The 22,311-nt window shown below is 44.7% G+C and overlaps 1 protein-coding gene across 1 annotated transcript in view; it reads left to right on the forward strand.

Moving 5' to 3' along the window:
- The window catches only part of WDR70 (WD repeat domain 70), a 369,233-nt gene that overhangs the window by 78,824 nt on the left and 268,098 nt on the right, over positions 1 to 22,311 (forward strand). Inside the window, exons 7-8 of the mRNA XM_088454999.1 lie at positions 7,529 to 7,662; positions 21,168 to 21,321. Coding sequence (XP_088311125.1) covers positions 7,529 to 7,662; positions 21,168 to 21,321 — 288 coding nt within the window. The remainder of the gene's footprint in view (positions 1 to 7,528; positions 7,663 to 21,167; positions 21,322 to 22,311) is intronic.

Here is a 22,311-nt window from a genome sequence, read left to right on the forward strand (position 1 = left end):
GCATAATGTGTAAGGGAGGGCACTACTATTATGTGGCATAATCTGTAAAGGGCGTTGCTGTGTGGTATGTGTAAGGGGCATTACTGTGTAGTGTAAGGGGCTTTACTGTGTGTCATAGTGTATAAGGGGTAGTACTGTGTGGCATAACCTGAATGGGTTCTGTGTGGCATAACATGAATGGGCTCTGTATGTGGCCAAATGTATGTATTTTTTTAATAGAAAGTATGGTGGTCGCTCACATCAGCTTAATGATATTGCTTAGGTGCTATTTGCAGTTCTGAGAGGCATGAAGGGAGCCAGCATTGGGAGGATGTGCTGGTCCGTATAGTGCCATGTGGAGGTTTCTGGGGTACCTCCTAGGTGAGTCAGCTTTCAGCTTATACATGTGCTGTTATCATGCAGTACATTAATTGTAATTATATGACCCAGAGTGGGTGCTACTATTTTGTAGCAATAATTATTTTGGTGTGAGCGTTTGGGCGTGGGGCCCCCGGAGTGGCTCTGGCTGGGCCTTTTTCAGGGCATCACCACTTAATTCACATAGATATTTTTTCATCACCTTTCCATTTGTTTATTATTTATGTAATTAGAATTCTTTCTTATTATATTAACACTTATTGATTATCTTCACACATCTAAACTTTACACTTCACTATCACCTTTCTTCCATTTTTTGTGTGATGCCCTGGGAGTGGTCCTTGGCTGGGTTCTTTTGGGCTGCTCTGCGCCTCGGACGTGAACCCCTTAATGTTAGGGACGCTGGTATAGAGGAGCCTTGACGCTGGCCCGGCGCTTAATCATATATTTGCAAATGTATGCAACCAATACCTCTGAATTTCTATTATCATGTAGGATTCAAGTATTTTTGCTAATATTGGTGCAGTGTGCTGGAGGGAATCTTCTTTTTTCTGTGGTTATGTATTTTTTTAACCTGACTAATATATATGGTCACTTTAAAAAGGACTAAGGGGCGGATTCAATTAGCAGCGAAAAGCCGAGAGCGCCTGTTTTGAGGCGCAGTTATCGCGTAGTTTCACATTGCGTGCTCCTGCTTTTCGCCCTATTCAATTGCAAAACAGGCGAAAACGCGGATGTGCGAATGCCGTGAAAGGCGAAACTAGCGAAAATTATTTATTTTTTGGGAGAAATCAGTCTGTACCCCAAAAAAGCATAAGTGACCATGGTAATCAATATAGAAGTGTATTAATAGCTGTAATAAAAGTATTTTGGGTTCCTAAATTGAGTCAAATGGCTGTTACCTGTATATGCACTTTTGCATTAGTGTGAAAAAATTATATAAAGCAATTTCTTTGGTGAAAAATAATTGCTGTAGTTAATTTGGGGGTACATTTAAATGGGTACTAGTATATTTTGTATTTAATAAAGTGCATTTTAAAAAACGTTCGAAAAATCACTTGCTGCAGGCCCCTGCAATCCTAAAAACACCTGTCCCATCAATACAGCACCCCAAAATAACCGACCCAATACTTTAAAACCCATTTTCAAATATTATGTACATTTTCACCCCAAAAATGACATGTCTGTTTTGGGGTGAATTAAGATCATTTCTTTTTTTTGCCTAATTAGTCATTAGGGGGTACTAATAGCCACACCAAAGCCATTATAACAAGACAAATAATCATGTAGTTATGTATAAGATAATCTCGTACTAACACAATAACATCACTATATATTCCATCTCACTGTACATACATGTGTGTCTGTGCATGCTAATCTTTGTGTTCTGTAACTTACATTGTGTAGCTTTTCCTGCGTCCTCCATTCCCGTGTGTACTTGTACTGTGCAACATCCATAGCATTCCTTCCCATATTTCCCATAGTCAGCGTTTCTACCGATGAAATTGGCGATATAGGGGGAGAGAGGTGTCATTAAGGGCTTCATATGGCAGGGTGGGGAGCTTGATCTGGAAGGGGGTATAAGGAGCCAGTGAATCAGGCTCCCGGGGGAAAGGCAGATGTCATTCAGCAACAGAGGAAAATGAGATGAGCAGCAGCATTAAGTTGGGAGAGACGCAATTGAAGGAGGCCCCAAAGGAGGCAAATACAGTAATCAAGTAATACAGTAATCAAGGCGGGAGGTGATGAGTGCATCAGTGTTCTGGTGTCATCTGTGTTGAGGAAGGGCCAAACCCTGGATATGTTGAGGAAGTGGAAACATTCCTTGCCGTCCGTCCCACGCATGTCTGCATGCTAGCCCCCTCCTCTCTTGAACCGCCCCTGCTTGGGGGTCGTAATAATAATAAAATGCATAAAATATTGCATTGTGCACTAAGGGATCAATTCAATTAGGGGTGGTGCACATATGTTTGCCACATATGGTTTCCCTGGAAACAAGTCACAATCGCTGATTTTTGTGTGCACCTCTATCGGGGCCAACAAAAATCTGCAATCTACAAATGTGTCCTCATTCACCTAGCGGTTTTGGGCCATATGGCGCGAAATGCTTGGCGCCACAGGTAGCCAGTCATGCAGTACTTTTTATTGAATGTTGCATCTTATTTGCAGTGTAATCGCAGACAGAGTCACTCACAGTGTACCAGAGGCACTAGATTAGTACTTTTGGTGCAAAAGAAATGCCATAAACTTGCAGATGCATGGCACGGTTCGCTGGTATCAGAATTCTGTTTTTTGTTGGCCTTTTTACCTAGAATAATGACTAAATTTCACACAGAAGCACATGAAATGCCATAGCCTGTAGTCAGCGTACCATTGCATTGTGCATTTGTCGCAGATGTGATGCGAATAAGACCTATTTTAAGTAAAAGTTCTCTGGTGGAACTTTTGGTTCTGCTAAGTCCCAAAGTTCGTGGCGTGATTATATGTATATGGACTAATCTGTAGGTGCTACACAGGATTGCATTAAAGGAACGTGATCCACACTAAACTGAATTGAGACTGGTACGCTACCCAACTGGGCATAGTACGTAAATTAAAAGGCAAAAATAATGACAGTTTAACAAATAAAATTTTGGATCAATCAGCTTTTAAACTGGTGAGACACCGATATAAAGTCAGTTTTATTTCAAAGACTTTATTGCAATAATAACTAGAACAAATGTCCATGATCCTCAATTTAACGATTTAAAAAAAAAAAAAAAAAAAAAGATGTAAGCTCATGAGGTTTACATGTTAGAGGTGTCCTTACATTCTGGCTGATGGATGTGTGGAAATGATGATTTCATGGCCCGTGGGTTGGAAAAACTATAATATCTTAGTTGAATGACCCTTTACTCCTACCAGTAGATGAACACAAAGGACACACACTTGGGAATTAAATTGCCCGTGGATTACTAAACTTAGTCACTGAAGCAAGACATGGGTCACTGCAGTCTGCCATCTCAAGCTGCGAGTCTCCAAATCAGCTCCTAAATCTTGTTCTTTCAAACTCTGACCTCTTATTTGAGATCTTTGAAAGTGTCCAGCAGGATAACCCTGACCACAGCCAAGTGATTAATGTGTGGCAGATAAAAAGAGGTGACACAGAGGGTTCCTTTCATGGACGTAGAGTAAAAACTGAACCCTCTTCACCCCCCCCTGTGTTTTTACAGCTCCATTTCAAAAGCATCTAGCAGTTATGAGTCAGTGAAAGAAAGGCTCGCATCTATTGGTACACTCCTCAGTGACAGGACAACTGGTGGCTGAAGATTTAGACATAACAGGACAAGTTAATAATTATCATCTAACAGTGCTATAGCGAAAGATCTGTGTGTCTGTCTCATACGCTTCATCGCATGTTCTCTGCACATTATTCTTGTTAAATGTTTATGTGCTGGCCAAATACTCAGCGCAGGACAGTAGGGAACACAGCGTGCATGTAAGACATGACACAAGGACATAGAGTAAGACATGACACAAGGACATAGAGTAAGACATGACAGAAGGACATACAGTAAGACATGATACAAGGACATAGAGTAAGACATGACAGAAGGACAATAGAGTAAGACATGACACAAGGACATACAGTAAGACATGACACAAGGACATAGAGTAAGACATGACACAAGGACATAGAGTAAGACATGACAGAAGGACATAGAGTAAGACATGACAGAAGGACAATAGAGTAAGACATGACAGAAGGACAATAGAGTAAGACATGACAGAAGGACATACAGTAAGACATGATACAAGGACATACAGTAAGACATGACGCAAGGACAATAGAGTAAGACATGATACAAGGACATAGAGTAAGACATGATACAAGGACATAGAGTAAGACATGACACAAGAACATAGAGTAAGACATGACGCAAGGACATAGAGTAAGACATGACACAAGGACATAGAGTAAGACATGACACAAGGACATAGAGTAAGACATGACACAAGGACATAGAGTAAGACATGACACAAGGACACAGTATTACAATTTAGTAATGTGAACCACAGCATAACAGCATAAAGGTCATTGAACCTCTAGCACATGCAGGTTCCATTTCTGCTTACCCAGTGGGTGAGAAACCCCAAAACCTGTTACCATATGGGCAGCTCCGCTCGTGTAGTGGGGTACTTGTTTTCTTCATGTCGTTATCATGTTCTGCCTGTCTGTAATAATAATAGGTGTGTTACCGGTAGGTTGTACTTGCAATAAATGTTTTGACTGGCTAATGCTTTGGAAAGCACAAGTGTGACAAAGATTTTCTTGTGTATTATACAATGCACTATGTATTATACAGTGCACTACAGTATGTATTATACAATGCACTATGTATTATACAGTGCACTACAGTATGTATTATACAATGCACTACAGTATGTATTATACAATGCACTATGTATTATACAGTGCACTATAGTATGTATTATACAATGCACTATGTATTATACAGTGCACTACAGTATTATTATACAATGCACTATGTATTATACAGTGCACTACAGTATGTATTATACAGTGCACTATGTATTATACAGTGCACTACAGTATGTATTATACAATGCACTATGTATTATACAGTGCACTATAGTATGTATTATACAATGCACTATGTATTATACAGTGCACTACAGTATGTATTATACAATGCACTATGTATTATACAATGCACCATTTGCGACTTTAGCAGGTGGATGCTAAATTGTCCCTTTTTTTAGATTTTTGTCACTTGTCAACTATTATTATTTATTATCGGACGCCGTAGTTTATATAATGCACACACATTATTCAGTGGAGCTTACACTCTATATTCCCTATCACATGGTCCATGATGAACACACATGCACATTCACTAGGGCTGGGTTTCCCAAACTTCACCATTACATTCCATGTTTTAAGGATAGCCATGCTTGAGTCCAGATGGTTAAATGAATTGGGATGCGGTCAATATCCCGACCGGGGGTTTTTCTGACGGTCAGAATGCCGGCACCGGCATCCCGACTGCCAAAACCATGACCGCCAGAATCCCAAAGGTGAGTAGCGGGGTTAGGGTTAGGCACTATTGGGAGGGTTAGGGTTAGGTACTAGAGGGGAGGGTTAGGTTTAGGGTGCGGGGAGAGTTAGGATACTGATCGACAGGTGTCTGTATCCTAACCCTGTCGGAGGACACCAAGGTCAACATGTAAAGATCATACAAACTCCACGCAGATAGGGAGCACACCAAGGTCAACATGTAGAGAACATACAAACTCCACACATATAGGGCCCTCATTGGAATCAAACCAATGAACCCAGTTGTGTGAGACAGCAATGCTCACTGCTGTGCTACTATTCTGCCCATTCTTTAGAACATTGGTTCAACCCATAACATGCTGCCTCCACTGTGTCTGGGTGATGGATGCTCTTTAGTGCTCAAGAATGGACATACTTTCTCTTTAATTACTAAAGTTTTCATGTGTATTCTTAAGTCATGATTATGTTTTGCGAGTGTACATATCTGCCATCTCCCTGCTGCATGGGCGTCCTTCCTGCACACACTACAGCATAATTATTCTCTTTTGAAAACCTTTAACGTTTCAGTATTGTAGCTGATGGCTGCTTTCATTAGTTACATAGCTTTTTGATAGGCTTTCTACCATTTTGCATATAGTTTCCAAGCTTTTGATCTGGTAGAGGTTATTGGGTTTACTTAAATACTTAAATGGCTTGGAGGTGAGCAGCCCACCCAAACCGTTTGTTAGTAACTGAGCCAAATGGTGCACTTGAAATGTTTGGATTCATCCGCATTGTAGAGGAGAAGAAAGTTTAGACAGTCTGACTACTGACTAGATAATATCAGCTCCCAGGGTGTTTATTCTTCCCAGTGTCATAAGGTGCAATTCTATCTATCTATCTATCTATCTATCTATCTATCTATCTATCTATCTATCTATCTATCTATCTATCTATACCATATCTATCTATCTATCTATCTATCTTATTTGTTGGTGAATGTCTAACACCGCTCTCAAGGTAAAGCTGTCAAATCTTACGTAGATATTTAGTATAAAAAAAGTATGCTGTTAGACCACATAGCAACAACGCAACAAAATTGACATATAAAATTAATTAATACTGTTTGTTTATCTGTCTGGTTATGCATTCGGACACCCCTGCACCCATTGGGATGAAACGAAAACAAGGTGGTCCAGTTGGATCCTGGCCAGATTTTAGGGGGGCTAGGGTCTTGGTCAGAGCGTTAGTGAATGCTGGGGGGCAGAACTTTAACCAGGGGAACCTGTTCTGGGGCCTTCCACTGAATGGATGGATATATATATATATAGTTTAATTTCTTTCTATATATATATATATATATATATATATATATACTCACAGTATAAGCACTCTCATCTACTCCATCAATTATTGCTCGTCCATCTTTTTTTTCTCTCTCTTTCTCTGTCTTTTTTTTTCTGTTTTTTTCTGGAAACAGGAAGAAATCAATTAAATCAGTTAATGAATAAATAAAATAAGCAACAGTTAAGATGTATACACACGGTCAGATTTGTCAGATGAACGATTTGAGCAACGATTTGAACCATGACCGATTTTTGACTGTAGTAAAACGAATGGAATCGTCCAAATCTGCCTGGAAACACATCAGATGTCAGATATCGTTTATCGTTCAAACATGTCAGATATGTCAGATTTTCCTTCAGATATGAACGATTGAACGATTTTTTAAATCGTTATCCTTCAGATCTGAAGAAAAATCTGACCGTGTGTATGCACCACCTCATTAATCTCTTACTTCTGAGTATCATCATGTATTTAGCCCTCTTCCTCGTCCCTCTTCTCTCACTTCAGAATTTTCGATTTTCTAGTCAGAACTGCTATTTTGCAGTACAGAGAGTGCATGGCTCAGTGATACATGTGTCTATGTCTGTAACGTCATTGCAGACCTATTGCTCGCGCTTTGCTCTTATTCTGTAACACAGATGTCAGTGACTGACAGGCTAATGGGGCGTAAAAGTCCATAGACAGTGCAAATGACAGCGCGCTCTGGGCAGGTTATCATATTGCGTCATTTATTATAATATTCATGTGATGAACTTATGCCGTAATAAACAGACTGTTTTGTTCTAGGTGTCGGCATTAGGGTTGGACCCCTCTGGTGCACGGCTGGTGACCGGGGGCTTTGACTATGACGTTAGGTTTTGGGATTTTGCCGGCATGGATGCGTCTCTACAAGCATTCCGGTCACATCAACCCTGTGAATGGTAAGTGCGTGCTTTACCCTTATCACATGATCTGAACTGATTGAACGGAGTCTGCAGATTGCAGCTACATTCACGTTTGGTGGTCCTGAGTGTTTTTAACCCTGCTGTTCTGTTCGGGTCCATTTGACCCGAAACAAAATTAATTTCGGTGTTAGTTCGTTATTTATTTATGTAATTATGATTGATATTTTTTATGACTTTTATTTTTTTGTCCTAAACGGGGAAGCAGACTTCCTAAGTTGTCAGGAAATACATGCCAGGGAATTTGCTCTTCATCCGGATGTCTTTCAGATCCTAGTGGACATGTGGTGACTACCAGAAGCATACCTGATGGTTTCACGTCACAATCACGTCACAATCACAAGGTCCCCAGGTATGGATCCAGAACCAGAGACCTCTCAGCCGCCTTCGTGGATGCTCTGGCAGTAAGATGGGGCTTCAATCTGGGATACCTATTTCCTCCAATCTCCCTCCTCCTAAGGGTCATCAGGAAATTCAAGCAAGAGGTTGGCACAGTAATACTGATAGCTCATGTTTGGCCCAGACACCTTGGGTTCACCGACCTTCAGAGTCTCTCCATAGACACTCCGTGGCCTCTTCCTCTAGGGCTGGACCTGTTAGCTCATGGTCCCTGCCTGCATCCGGACCTTCCTCATCTATCTTGGACGGCGTGGCTCCTGAGTCTTCCATTACAGAGTTTGGCACTCCTATTTTCAGTGGTGTTCTCATAGAAAATATGACCCTACAGTTTTTAGGGTCTCCCGAGTGCTTGCTTTTCTACTGGCTGGGTTAGACCTTGGTCTTCGCCTGGCCATTCTGAGATTTCAAGTTAAAAATCTGCACTATCAGTTTGGTTTCAGCGAAGGATCGGCCCCTGCCTGATGTTAGAACGTGTTTGCAGGGTGTTCTGAGGGTTCAGAAAAATAGTAAAGGATAGCGCCACAATGCCTATGTTCTGAGGGTTCAGCCTCCGTTTTTTCCCTCCGTTAGCTCCGTGGGATTTGTCTTTGATTCTCAGGGCTCTACAGGCTTCCCCATTTGAACCCCTGAACTCAGTAGACCTCAAGTGGTGGACAGCGAAGTTTTTCTTCTCGCTATCTCCTTTGCTTGCAGAGTCTCTGATTTGGTAGCGCTTTTTAGTCACTCCCCCTTTGTGATTTTTCGCCAGGATAGATCTGTTCTTCATACCAGGGCGGGTTACCTTCCTAAGGTAGTATCCCGTTTTCATGTAAATGAAGAAATTGTGGTTCCAGACTATCGATTCTTACCTATCAATTCGTACCTACCTATACCTTCTAAAGTTGTCGCTATTTAGCGTAATGAGTCACACAAGAAATAAATCCTTTCAGACTTTGAGTGTGGTTCCAAAGCACAAAAAGTTATTATTCAATATAAAAACAGATAGTTACACGCTGTGATCTAAATACAATTAGCGCAAATAAATCATACAGACACAAGGTACAGTTGTTACATACGCACGCGCTCTGGACCCAGATACCGGCATCAAAATAAAAATCTCCGTCAGCAGCAAAGCAGGCAGACTGGCATCCAGCTTTAGAGAGCCCACATATATACACTAGCAGAGATAGGTAATACAATAGAACAGTTTGGCATGATTCCATTGATTCTTCTTCCTGGTTCTTCTGTTACAGTATAGTTCATAGGTCAATTCGTATGGACACAAACCAGCCTCCAACAGCTCTTTGTGTCCTGTTTCCCGCTGCGTAATAAATCTAAGCTGGCTACATTTACAGAGTACATTTTAATGTTTAACTCTATAGTCCATGCAGACACATGTTGCGATCTTATCACCGATGATACCGGAAATCTGCAAAGACACAGTGGATCAGTACAACACCAAACACGGTCTGCTTACCATGTACTAACCTTAGATATCAAATTACATTTATTTATTTCACAACATTAATAATACTTGAATAAACCTTGAATATTACACTTTAATGTTAGGGAACCTTTTTATGTAAGTGTGCAGTGTGTAAGTATTGGGGAATTGAGAAAAGACGCTAGTTAGCGTTGTGCGACTACGTGTTTGTGGAGTACACCATGGTACGTGTTTTGCAGGGTTAATAATTTTATATGTTTTAGTGACTGTCTGTATTTATATAGTGAGGACTTTTAACTTCTTTCTATTGCGTGGGAATCGCACGACGCTAAATAATAGCATCGCCGTATGTACTGATAATGGGCGAGATTCACTAAAATGGCGCTGGGCGGCAAGTCGCAAAATGGCGTCTCATTGCCATTCGCAAAATGGCGTCGCGCAGATTTAATTTTAAACCCTTTCTGTCTCAGCCAATTATCCGGCTTCGACAAGTCTTCAGACCTCTTTGTAGGCGAAGCTTCTCTGGATGTTGTTTGCGCCCTCCCTATCTACGTGGATCGTACCAACTCCTTTAGGAAATCAGACTCTCTTTTTGTGTTGTAGGGCTTTCACAAGCTAGGCTGCCCAGCTAAAAAATAGACTCTGGCTAGATGGTTTCGTATGATGATTTCTCAGACTTATATACAAGCTGATCTCCCTGTTCCAAACACAGTAACATCACATTCTACTCGATCTGTGGGACCATCATGGGCGTTTTGACATGTTGCCTTTGCTGAACAATTGTGCAAGGCAGCCACCTTGTCTTCCGTCCACACTTTTCTAAGGTTTTATTCCTGTGATAATTTTTGCCTCACAGGATACTTCCTTTGGGCGCCGGATTCTCCTTTTCTGATCAGGAGCGTCCCCACCCTTAAGGGAACTGCTTTGGGACATCCCCAAGGTAATTCCTGTGGACCCTATGGAACCAGAAGAAGAAAATAAGAAATATGTTATAACATACCTTTTGTTAACTTTTTTTCTTCGAGGTCCACAGGGCACTCACCCTAATGCACCTGGTGTTATTGGGTAATCCTTTTTTTTTTCTTTTGTATTTTAATGATTCCCTCATCTTAGAGAGAGTGTTTCTGGTGTACATTGTCCTTCCTTCTCCTCTTTCTTTCTCCTGCCTTGGGCTTGGTTACAAACTGAGTGCCTGTAGCCAGGGGCGGAGTATATATAGAGGAGGACCCAGTGCATCCTGGGAGCTACAGCATGTAACTGTTTGGTGCCTGGGTCACTCCAACCACATACCCCCAAGGTAATTCCTGTGGACCCTATGGATCTCGAAGAAAAAGAGTTAACAAAGATATGTTATAACATAACTCTTATTTTGGTCATCCAGGCCCTTCAGTTGTCTCCGTTTGAGCCTTTTGGACACCATTGAAATCTGATGGCTACTTGGTAGATGGTCCTCCTCGCTTCGGCCCGTCGAGTTTCTGACTTGAGTGCATTGTCTAGTCGTTTGCCTTTTCATATTTTTCATTCAGACTGGGCTGTTCTTCGAACATGATTAAGCTACCTCCCTAAGTTAGTTTCCTGGTTTCACATCAACCAGGAGATCTTGGTTCCTTTGTTCCAACTACTGGACTCTTCTCCAGGGCCGGTCTCCTTGGATATAATGATTGCCCCTCCGGTATTTATGTGGACAGGACGGCAGGCTTCTGTAAAACGGACTCCCTCTTTGTCCTGTATGACTTTCACAAAAGGGGCTGGCCAGCTCCTAAGCAGACTTAGGCCAGGTAGCTTCATGGCTTATGCTGCGGTGGACGTACCTGCCCCCACCGTGGTTTGTACTCATTCCACCCGGATGGTGGGCATTTCGTGGGCAGCTAGCTGTAGGGTCTATGCAGAGCGCGCTTTGTAAAGCTGGTCTCTAATGCACACATTTCACACAATGTCTGGGCTTATGAAATGCAGTTTTTTAAAGTAATTACATTTTTAGCTCTCATGAAGTAGCGTGCCTTAAGAGTATTGGATTTCAGGCAATGTAATGATTTATAGAATAGTTTTGAGGTCTCTGGGTGACAAAGTGTGTGCAACACAAGACTATATAAAGCACTGGTTTTAGTGATCTCAGCTTATTAATTAACCTCATACTGGGGATCTCACAGTTTGCACTAGAAGATTAATGGCTGCAGAAAATTGGGGTTTTATCATAGAAACAATTCAGAAAATTTATTAATAGTATAGATAAGACAACAGCAGGCGAGCAATTGAGATTATTCCTTTACTGTAATACAAATCAAAATCTAGTCACGCCAGGCAAGTTGCGCCGCGTGGCATATTGTGGCTAGATGTATGAGGACACACCCGTAGCTCAAAATGCATGCAGCTTGGGCAGTATTTCTGTACAGAGACCGTTTCTTGCTAGTTAAACCTGCCTCAAATGACTGGAAAAGACTGCTGAGATAGCCATTTAAACTCAAACGCGCTAGTATTAAATACGACAACTTTAAGTCCAAAATCGCCGTCGCGTTCCTGCGATTTGTGTATAGTTATAACTCGCCAAAACTCTCAACCTATTTATTGCCTAGGTCTTTTATTATATCCATTACGCGACCTGAAAAACTTAACGACTAGCGTTCAGTCCTTCAGGTCGCCGGGTGCGGTGTTCGCACTGAATGGCATTCACTTAATGTCATTCAGTGCAGGATCCCGACCTCCTATCTGGGAACATGTGGAACCTGACGATCATCGTCAGGTTGACCAGCATGTTCCGTAGATAGTCGGGGTCGGCAAGGACCCAGCGTGCACGAGCATCGCTGGTCCTTGCCGGCTATCCATTAAAACCTCCCTAGTTTTTTGGTCAGACCGTTCAAAAAGTCGTGAAATGGATAGGCCACTTTACACACAGCAAATGTCTTTAGGATTCTAACTAGGCACTTGCGTAGTGGACAGCGTTACTGCCTCACAACACTGAGGTTGTGAGTTCAATTCCCTGTCATGGTCCATTTGTGTGGAGTTTGTATTTTCTCCCCGTACTTGCGTGGGCTTCCTCCTTCACGCTATTCTCTGTAAAGCGCTGCGTAATATGAAACTGATAATGGAGAAGGTTTTTATTTTTTTATTTTTATATCTCTGCCTGTTCCAGCATACATAACAAGCAACACTGTGCCCAGATAGGAAAAGCATCAACATAACATTCGCAGCATGTGATAAAATAGCGTAAAACAGTTGTATCAACGGACAGCCCTGCCAGCGTTCTCACTTACAGGAATATTTGAACCAAGTCTGGCCGGTGAGTTCGGTGCCGTGCTATTTAAAGCACTTCGTTTTCAAGAACATTTTGTTTGCTTAACTTCTGTGAGCGTATTGCATACCGCTCACAGCCTTCTGCTACTTGGACCAATGGCAGTTTACAATATGCTGTAGTTGTTTGATGATAAAATACCAACATTTCCCTTATACTGGGTAAGTCCTTGGCTTTCTGCCTTTGGCATTCCTGCTTGTGGCACAAATACAACCCCCTGCCTGCTCGCCCCCCTGTATAATGCAAGTTGTTGGCTGCCATATGTTAATTCCTTCTGGTTTATTAATAAAGGGAGTACAGATAACATTTCTGCAGGAAATACAATAACGACATGTAACGCCATAGGCCAGTATTCAATTCTTCGCAATGTGCTGCCAAGATGTTGTCGCGCACATTGCAGTGGAATGTGGTACCCCAATTGAATCGCCACCTTAGAATTTAAAGAGTAGCTTTGACAAAATGTAACACTGCCCTATCAGAGAGTGTCAGGACCATTATTATTTTTATTATCCCTTATTTATATGGTTCCGCAAGGGTTCCGCAGCTCCTTACATAAGTACATAAACAAATGAGCACACAAGAAAACAGGACAAGGGCATGGTTTATAAACATTGCTGCGTAAGACTTAAATAAGCAGCAGGGCATCGTCAACCAAGTTTTAGGTGCTGTTGTAGCCAGTTAGGAGTAAATGATAGTATAAGTATGGTAAGGAGAGCACATGGGGGAAGAGGCCCCTGCTTGTGAGAGCTTACAGCCTAAAGGGGAAGGGCAGACAGACAGGGGTGACACAGATGGGGTAGATGGTGAGGAAAGAGCATAGATCAGTGGGTTAGGATGAGAACTGTAAACCTTTGATGAAGAAGTGGGTCTTAAGAGCCCATTTGAAGATTAGTAGAGAGCTGGTGAGTCTGATAGAGAGGGGGAGAGAATTCCTAAGATGGCAGCATGATCAAAATCTTGGAAACCGGAGTTGTAGGAAGTGATCAGTTGGCAGGAGACGTGACATGTATTTGTGGAGCAAAGTGGGTGGGCGAAAGTGTAAAAGGAGATGAGATCAGAGATATAAATATGAGTGGACTGGGTGAGGGCATTGTAAGTGACAAATTTGAGTTGGGATGTGAGGAGGAGCTAGTGAAAGGCTGTAGGAGAGGGGATGTGGATGTAGTTCGTTTGGAGAGGAAGATGAGTCAAGCAGCAGTATTGAGGAAAGATTGTAGTGAAGAGAGATGGGAGGCCACAAAGTATGAGGTTACAGTAGTCCAATCTGGAGATGACCGTTGAGTGAATGTGGGTCTTAGTTGCCTCCAGGGTAAGAAAGGGTCTGATCCTGGAGATATTTCTGAGATGGAGACAGCAGGACTCCGAGAGGTACTGGATGTGTGGTTTGAAGGAGAGTGAGGAATCAAGGATAACTCCAAGACAGCACGCTTGAAGAGATGGTTGTACTGTCAATAAATAATGAAATTGTGGGAAGTGAGGTTATGCTGGAGGATGGGCAGATGATCAGCTCAATCTTAAACATGTTAAGTTTAAGCAAGCGCTGGGACATCCACCAAGAAATAGCATAGAGACCGTTTGAGATATGAGTGAGGAGAGGTAGATCGGAGTGTCATCAGAAAAGATGGAGAAAGATCGGTCAGATAGATAGGTGGACAGCCAGACGAGGGCAGTATCAAGAAGAACGAGTGAGTGAAGGATTTGCAGGAGAAAAGGGTGGTCGAGGAGAATAAGCAGAGAGTAGTGGCCCTTGGATTTGGCAGCAAGGAGGTCATTGCTGACTTTCGTGAGGCCAATTTCTGTGGCGTGGAGAGGATGAAAGCCAGACTGAAACTGGTCAAACAGGGAGTGGGAGGAGAGGAAGGCATTAAGGCTGTTGTAGACAATACGCTCAAGGAGTTTGGAGGCAAATGGGAGGAGAGAGTGTTGGGGTTAAGGGTGGGTTTTATAAGAATGGGGGAGACAAGGGAACGCTTGAATGCACAGGGGACAGTGCCTGATGAGAGGGAGAAATTGGGGAGATAGTCAAGTTGGGAAGCAGAAACAGGAGAAAGGTTGTGGGTGGAAGAGGGTGGGGAATATGGTGAAGGACCAGGTGGAAGGGGGGAAGACCGGTTGAGGGCCATGACTTGATACTGGGGAGAGAGAGGTCAGAGTTGGTAGGATGGAAGGGGAGGGATAGGCTGGAAAAGGAAGGGATGGGGTGCTGGGGGTCTGGCGGGAGGTGATGTCCTGTGGTTATTGTGTACTAAGCGATCACCTGATGTTCAGTGGAGGACTAAAAAGGGGGCAGGTGCAACCAACCAACATATAAATGAATATGAGTGACCAGATGAGATATGTATATATGACGTTGTTATATTGTCTTAGAAGATACAATGCTTTGATATAAACAACTGGTGGTATAAAATCCCAAGGAGTGGGAATAGTTGCCAGGGATATTAGCCGGCACCTTTACAGTGCCTCTACCCGTAGTGCTGAATGGATAGTACGTCTCCTTCTAGACACCTATTGATGTGGCAACCTTTCTTGAAATCTGTATAACAGGTAGGTGAGTGTGCCCTTTTAGAGGGTAACTCTCTGTATGTTACTTACATCACCTTTTGTACACTGTAGGTGTGCAACTGCGAATCCTCATGTATCCTCTGGATACCTGTGGTGTAGCCACCTTCCTAAATAGGTATAAGGGGTTCACCGGGTGGCGAGTGTGCCCCTTTAGAGGGTTACTCTCCGTATGTTTCTTAAGTCACCCTATGTACACTGTGTCCACATACATCTAGCCTCCTGGCGCGTTAAACAGCTATTCTAGTCCCGCCATGCCTTGGCGTGACTCAGTAGCGCCGAGCGTCTTTTCGTGCATCTTTTTACCTTCAAATACATCTTATTCGCATACACTGTAACACTGTAATGTACTGTTTAGCATGCAGATACACCCGCACTCGCTCATAGAACATAGGCATGCTGCATATCATTTTAATCAGCAGAAGCTGCTTGTGCTATCTATTCCCATCGTTGTGCGAATAAGACGCATTTGAAGGTAAAAAGACGCACGACAAGACGCTCAGCGTTACCGAGTCACACTGAGCTCCCGCGTTGTGAGGCGCGACTTGTAGCGCACGGAGGATAGATGTATGGGGGCACATCTGTACTCACTAGACTATTTTTATGGACGGTAACGATATCGTTGAAGGCAATATCGTTCCCTGTGTATGCAGTGAACGACCAACGATGTGCGCTCCCGCGGGTCGTTAACAATGTATTTTGTCGTCCGTACATGCAGGCCTAGCTGACGATATCGGCAAAAATTGCCTGTTTAGAGATGTGGCAGGATGACTTCACTGACAGATATCTCTCAGTATGTAAAGTTCAAGGGAAATCTTTCACCAATATCGTTAGTACAGCACATCGTCTAGTGTGTATGAGCCTTAACTGTCAGCAGCGTGGATTTGTTGTGCGGGGAGATGAAAGACTGTAGCTGCGTGAGATCGTGCGCTGGTCTTGTCTGCAAGTCCTGCAGTCTGTGTGTGGAGATCACGTTTCGGCCAATCAAAAGCCTTCTTCAAGAATGGGTGCTTTAGTCTATGTGAGTGGTTTATATCCTGCAGTCCGGCCAATCACTGGCTGTATGGGCGTGTTCTACCTCACATTGCTTTGTATTTGTCAGTGGACTTAAATGATATGTGGTGATCTAGATCTCAGGGATCGATGAATCCCTGTGTAATGTATTGGATCTGTGTGCCAGATGTAGTGTCACTGGGCCTGATTCAGAGCCGACGCTCACTCTGAATCAGGGCTTCTTTTTTTTTTTTTTTATGGAGCGGCCTCCTGGCCGCTTGCATTGCTGTGGGTTGCCACCCACAGCTAATACGAGCGCCCAGGATGATGGTCGCGACCATCGGGCTTGCGACGAGACCCTTGTGGTAGGGTCTCGTGGCTGCAAGCCCCAGGGAGCTTTTGGCTCAAACAGAGCCGAAAGCTCTCCCACTGACATCACTTGTGATGTCAGTGGGGCCGCCCCCAAATGGTAGGCGTTCCCATGGGAACGCCTCCGTCTGGGTATCCACCCCCCCAACCCGCCCACCAAAGGGGGCGTGCTGTCACTCAACATCGACAGCACGCCCCCTTTGATGCGAGAACCGGAGCGACGGATTGCACGTCGCTGTCCGTGTCTCGCGCATGCGCACAACGGAGCCGGCTCCGTCGTGCACATGCGCTCTGGGCCACCATCGACCCGGTTGCGACCGGGTCTGAATCAGGCCCACTGTTTGCTTATAGAGTCTGAACTTATACAATATGCACTGCAAGTATCATATCGGCTGTGGCTCTATATAATAGAAGTAAAAATAAAAAACTCTGTCAGACTTTTTCTTCTATATGGTAGTGTGTCTCTTATTGGAAACTTATATATTTAAAACTGTATTTGTGCAAGTCCATTTAGAAACCTTACTCTGTAGATGGTAGGTTTGTGGATGGCTGTGTTGGTATCAGGAAATGAGGTGAATTGGAATATAAATATATATATATATAATATGTATAATAAAATCCGGAGGTGCGGAAATCTCGAAAAATATATCAACAACACCAATGTGTTTAATCAACGTTTCGGTATTTATATAACATCCTTTGTATTCCTGAGGATGGTATATAAATACCGAAACGTTGATTAAACACAGTGGTGTTGTTGATATATTTTTCGAGATTTCCGCGCCTTCGGATTTCTGTTATTGTTTATGTGAGGGCACCTCAGTAAGTTACATTCGTAATTTGGATAATATATATATATATATATATATATATACTTTATGCTTTAGTCTATGTGTTGTGCATCGTTTCTCATAAATGATCTATCTTATGATCAACATTTCTACAGGGAGGAGGAAAGGGGGGGGGGAGAATTAGGGGGGAACAGATGTATAGTAGAGGGACAATAAGTCTCATCGTCCTAGTAAAGACTATGGACCTCATTCAGACCCGCTCGCTAGCGCTGTGCGCTCGCAAGTGGCCCAATGGTTTGCGCATGCGCACAATTCGTTCTGCGAGTGCGCGAACCACTCTGTGTGATCGCAGCCCGCTCGCTCGCCCAGCAGTGAAATGAGTAACAGGAGAGGCCGTTTGTGGGTGGTAACAGGGGCAGGACACTAATGATGGGGGTGTGGAGGTGGCAACACAGGCGTGCCTCGGTGTTTCAACGCCGTTTTTAAGGCGTGCATAATTAACAGGCGATGTCATATTACACGTCACATGCCTGTTTTGTACACTGAAGTCCTCGCAGTTCTTGCGGCAGAGTAAGGCAACCACAGGCGCTGCGATCGTTACCGATGGTGCTCGATGTACCGATGTTTTAAAACACTTCCTGGAGATGACGTGCGCTAAAGGGCGTTTCAACATACGCTAATGGGTGTCTGCATACACAGAGCGATCGCTCGCACAGCCAAAGTGTGTGCTTATGCCTCGGCGAGCGATCGCTTCCCATGCCGTCACTTTGACAAATTTGCATACGCTGGATGCGAGCGATCGCATCTAGCGAGCGGATCTGAATGAGGTTATATGTACAATGGTGTAGATGTTACAGGATGTGAAATAGATGAGTGTAGATCTGATCTGCATGAGGAACTGTATCTCAACTTAAATAAATATAATGTTGTCTTGAGATATATATATCATATGATAATTTTAAGGGAATGGGTATGAAATACCGGCGGGAGAAGGCCGACAGGACAAGATGCCGACTAGCGCTGGTAAGTACCCCCCCTAACTCTAACCCTCCTTTAGAGGTGCCTAACCCTAAAACTCCTGGGTTGGTGCCTAAACCTAACCCCCCCCTTCCCGCACCCAAACCTAAGCCTCCCGGGAGGTGCCTAACCTCCCCCCAGTGGTGCCTAACCCTAACCCCCCCTTCCCCTAGCCTATCCCTAAGTCCCCCCGGGAGTCCCTAATTCTACATGGAATCTACATTTTGATTGCTGATGATAGTCCTTGTGAAAGTGTATAAAGAACATTTTTGAAGGTTGTAATGTTTAAGCATGAACTGAATGGTATTATTATTCTATTCTGAGCCCAAGGCCCCAGTGCTGAAAAAGGAGATGTAGTCAAAATAACAACATTTGCAATGTCGCAGCACAATGTTAACAGTTAAAACACTATTAAAATGTTGCCATTAAACGTGTCGGTATTTGCAGAATGTCGATGTGAAATATCGACATTCTGCATGGGCCGGTAGGCTGTGTGAGGGGGTTGGGTATGGGATGCTGGCAGGGTTAACATACCGACACTTGTTGGTCAGTATGCTAACCCTACTCCTCTCCCTACCCTGACCCTAACCCTCCCTATTTGGTGCCTGACGCTAACCTCCCCCTCTAGTGCCTGAACCTAACCTCCCCATCCCCGCACCCTAAACCTGTCCCTAACCTCCCCCCGGTAGTGCCTATCCCTAACAACCCCTCCGGAATTGGTATGAAATACCGCTGGCCGCATGGCCGGCGGTTCGATTCCCGGGAGCGGCAGCCCGACATCAGCAGAGATCCCAGCAGCGGAAGCCCGACAGCGCTGGAAATCCAGATCGTGGATAGGTAAGTATTGTCTAACCTAACACCCCTAACCCTAACCCTCCTTAGGGGTGCCTAACCCTAACCTCCCCCCCAAGTGCCTAACCCTAATCCCTCCTCTAAGTGCCTAACCCTAACCACCCCCTTCCCCGCTGCCTAACCCTAAGTCCCCCCGGGGTGCCTAACCCTAACCCTCCCTCCCCCTAGCCTAACCCTCCCGGGGGGTGCCTAACCCTAACTCCCCCCCGGGAGCCCTAAACCTAACCCTCCTCCCCGCGGCTGTCCGCTCGTGGCACCCGGCATCACTACGATCGGGATGCCGGGCGCCGGTCTCCCGGCGTCGCGGAAATGCCAGGCGTCTACATCTAGAGGCCCGGCATTTCACCCTTGCCGGGATATGACAGTCAGGAAGCCGGCTGCCGGTATTTAGGCAGTCGGCTTCCCGATTGCATACCCCTAAACCTCCCCCCAACCCCAGTACTTAACTTGCCGACGTCGGGATTCTGACCAGCGTCAGGATTCCGGCACCGGTAATGTAAGCGTCGGCATCCTGACCATCAGGATGTCGAACGCATCCCTTGTGAGGAGAGGTAAGGATTAGGCATTGGGGGGAGAGTTAGGTTTAGGCTGTGTGAGCGGAGATTAGGCTAAGGCACTAGGAGAAGGGTTAGGCTGCGGGAGGAGAGAGTTAGGGTTAGACGGTGGGAGGGAGCACTAGGGTTAGGCATTAAGGGGAGAGTTAGGGTTAGGCTATGGGAGGGGAGGTTTAGGGTTAGGCCTTTGGGTGAGGGTTAGGCTGCTTGATGGGAAATTAGGAATAGGGGAAGGTCAGGGTTAGGCTACATGAGGGGAAGTTAGGATTAGGCATTAAGTGCAGGGTTAAGGTTATGCTACAGGAGGGGAGGGTTAGAGTTAGGCAAAAGGGGGGGGTTAGGGATAGGCTAGGGGAGGTTATGGTTAGGCTATGGGAGGGGAGATAAGGGTTAGGCATTAGGGGGAGGGTTAGGTGTAGGCTGCAGAAGGGAAGGTTAGGGTTAGGCTATGGGAGGGGAGGTAAGGATTAGGCATTGGGGGAGGGTTAGGTTTAGGCTGCAGGAGGGGAGGTTATGGTTAGGCTATGGGAGGGGAGGTAAGGATTAGGCATTGGGAGGGTTAGGTTTAGGCTGCAGGAGGGGAGGTTAGGGTTAGGCTATGGGAGGGGAGGTTAGGGATAGGCTGCAGGAGGGGAGGTTAAGGTTAGGCTATAGGAGGGGAGGTTAAGGTTAGGCTATGGGAGGGGAGGTTAGGGTTAGGCTGTGGGAGGGGAGGTTAGGGTTAGGCTGTGGGAGGGGAGGTTAGGGTTAGGCTGTGGGAGGGGAGGTTAGGGTTAGGCTATGGGAGGGGAGGTTAGGGTTAGGCTATGGGAGGGGAGGTAAGGATTAGGCTTTGGGAGGGTTAGGTTTAGGCTGCAGGAGGGGAGGATTGGGTTAGGCACTAGGGGAAGGTTACAGTTAGCAATATTGACTGCTGGATGTGCTGGAAGTCCTCATCAGCTGACCGCCGGACCATTTTGTCAACGTTCTAATCATGTCGATATGTCATCAGTGTTGACATGCTGCATGTCGACATGAATGTCAACTAAATATACCACACCCCTGCCAAGAGAGGATGCAGACTACTTTGCGGTCTATAATTATTGGTCATAAATGAGGCTTTGTTGCATTATGAAGTACGCGAATCATGATTAATACAGTTTGTCCATCCCTTTAAATGCACACTGTTGTTATTATGGCATCTGTTGTAACAAATGCACATTACTGTAAGATGGTAACGCCTGTCCTTTGTTTCTCAGTCATCAGATTAAGTCTCTGCAGTACAGCAACACCGGAGATCTCATTCTTGTGGTAGCGGGGAACTCCCAGGCGAAAGTGCTGGACAGAGACGGCTTTCCAGTCATGGAGTGCGTCAAAGGCGACCAATACATCGTGGACATGGCGAACACCAAGGTTCCTTAGCATTTACTTTTATCTGCATTTTATTCTTCTCCATGGTCTGTAGATGCCAGAGATAAGATTTTAATCACAACCAATAGGGTGACTTTGAAGTTGCATCTACCCTCTGTAACTTCCGGGCTAAGCACTGAGTAAAAGTGAGCGCTAGAGATTATACCTCGCAACATCTGGAAATCAAACGTAAGAACAAAATAAGATCGGTTTACAATAAGCCAAACTCACAAAGTGCCCATCCTCGCCCCTGTCCCAATGGTCCATGGGCCTGATTCAGAGCCAGACGCTCTGAACGAGCGCCCGCTCTGAATCAGGGCGTGTTTTTTTAATTGCGAAGCGGCCTTTTGGACGCTCACATAGCTGTGGTTTACCACCCACAGCTTATGCGAGCGTCCATGATGATGGTCGCGATGGTCAAGACCATCGGGCTTGCGACGGAGACCCTGCGGTAGGGTCTCGTCTGCCGCAAGCCCTGGAGTGATTTTGGCTCTATCAGAGCCCAAATCACTCCCACTGACATCACTAGTGATGTCAGTGGGGCCGGACCCAGACGATAGGCGTTCCCACTCACCATCGACAGCACGCCCCCTTTGGTGCGAGACCTGGAGCGACGGCTTCCCCGTCGCTCGCCGGGTCTCGCGCATGCACACGACGGAGCTCCCTCCGTTGTGCGCATGCGCACTTGGGCACCATCGACTCACTTGCGAGCGTACAGCGCTCGCGAGCGGGTCTGAATGACACCCCATGATCCTTATCTGGTCCAAAAGTCAGGAGTCTTCCTCCAAAACAGTCACCATGAAGTGCATCTGTTTCCCTCTTGAAATATGTGATGTAGATATCCCTCTTTATTCGTTAATTTATGTACAGATACCACTCACAGTACATCCAGGGGTAAAAATCGCGATCGTACCCTGATGCCCGACCCTGCCCAATACCTACCAAACATGAAATGGAATAATGTAATTTTTGTCCTCAAAATTCTACACACAA

This window comes from Taudactylus pleione, unplaced genomic scaffold (assembly GCF_031769625.1).
Source record: "Taudactylus pleione unplaced genomic scaffold, aTauple2 ptg000639l, whole genome shotgun sequence".
NCBI lineage: Eukaryota > Metazoa > Chordata > Amphibia > Anura > Myobatrachidae > Taudactylus > Taudactylus pleione.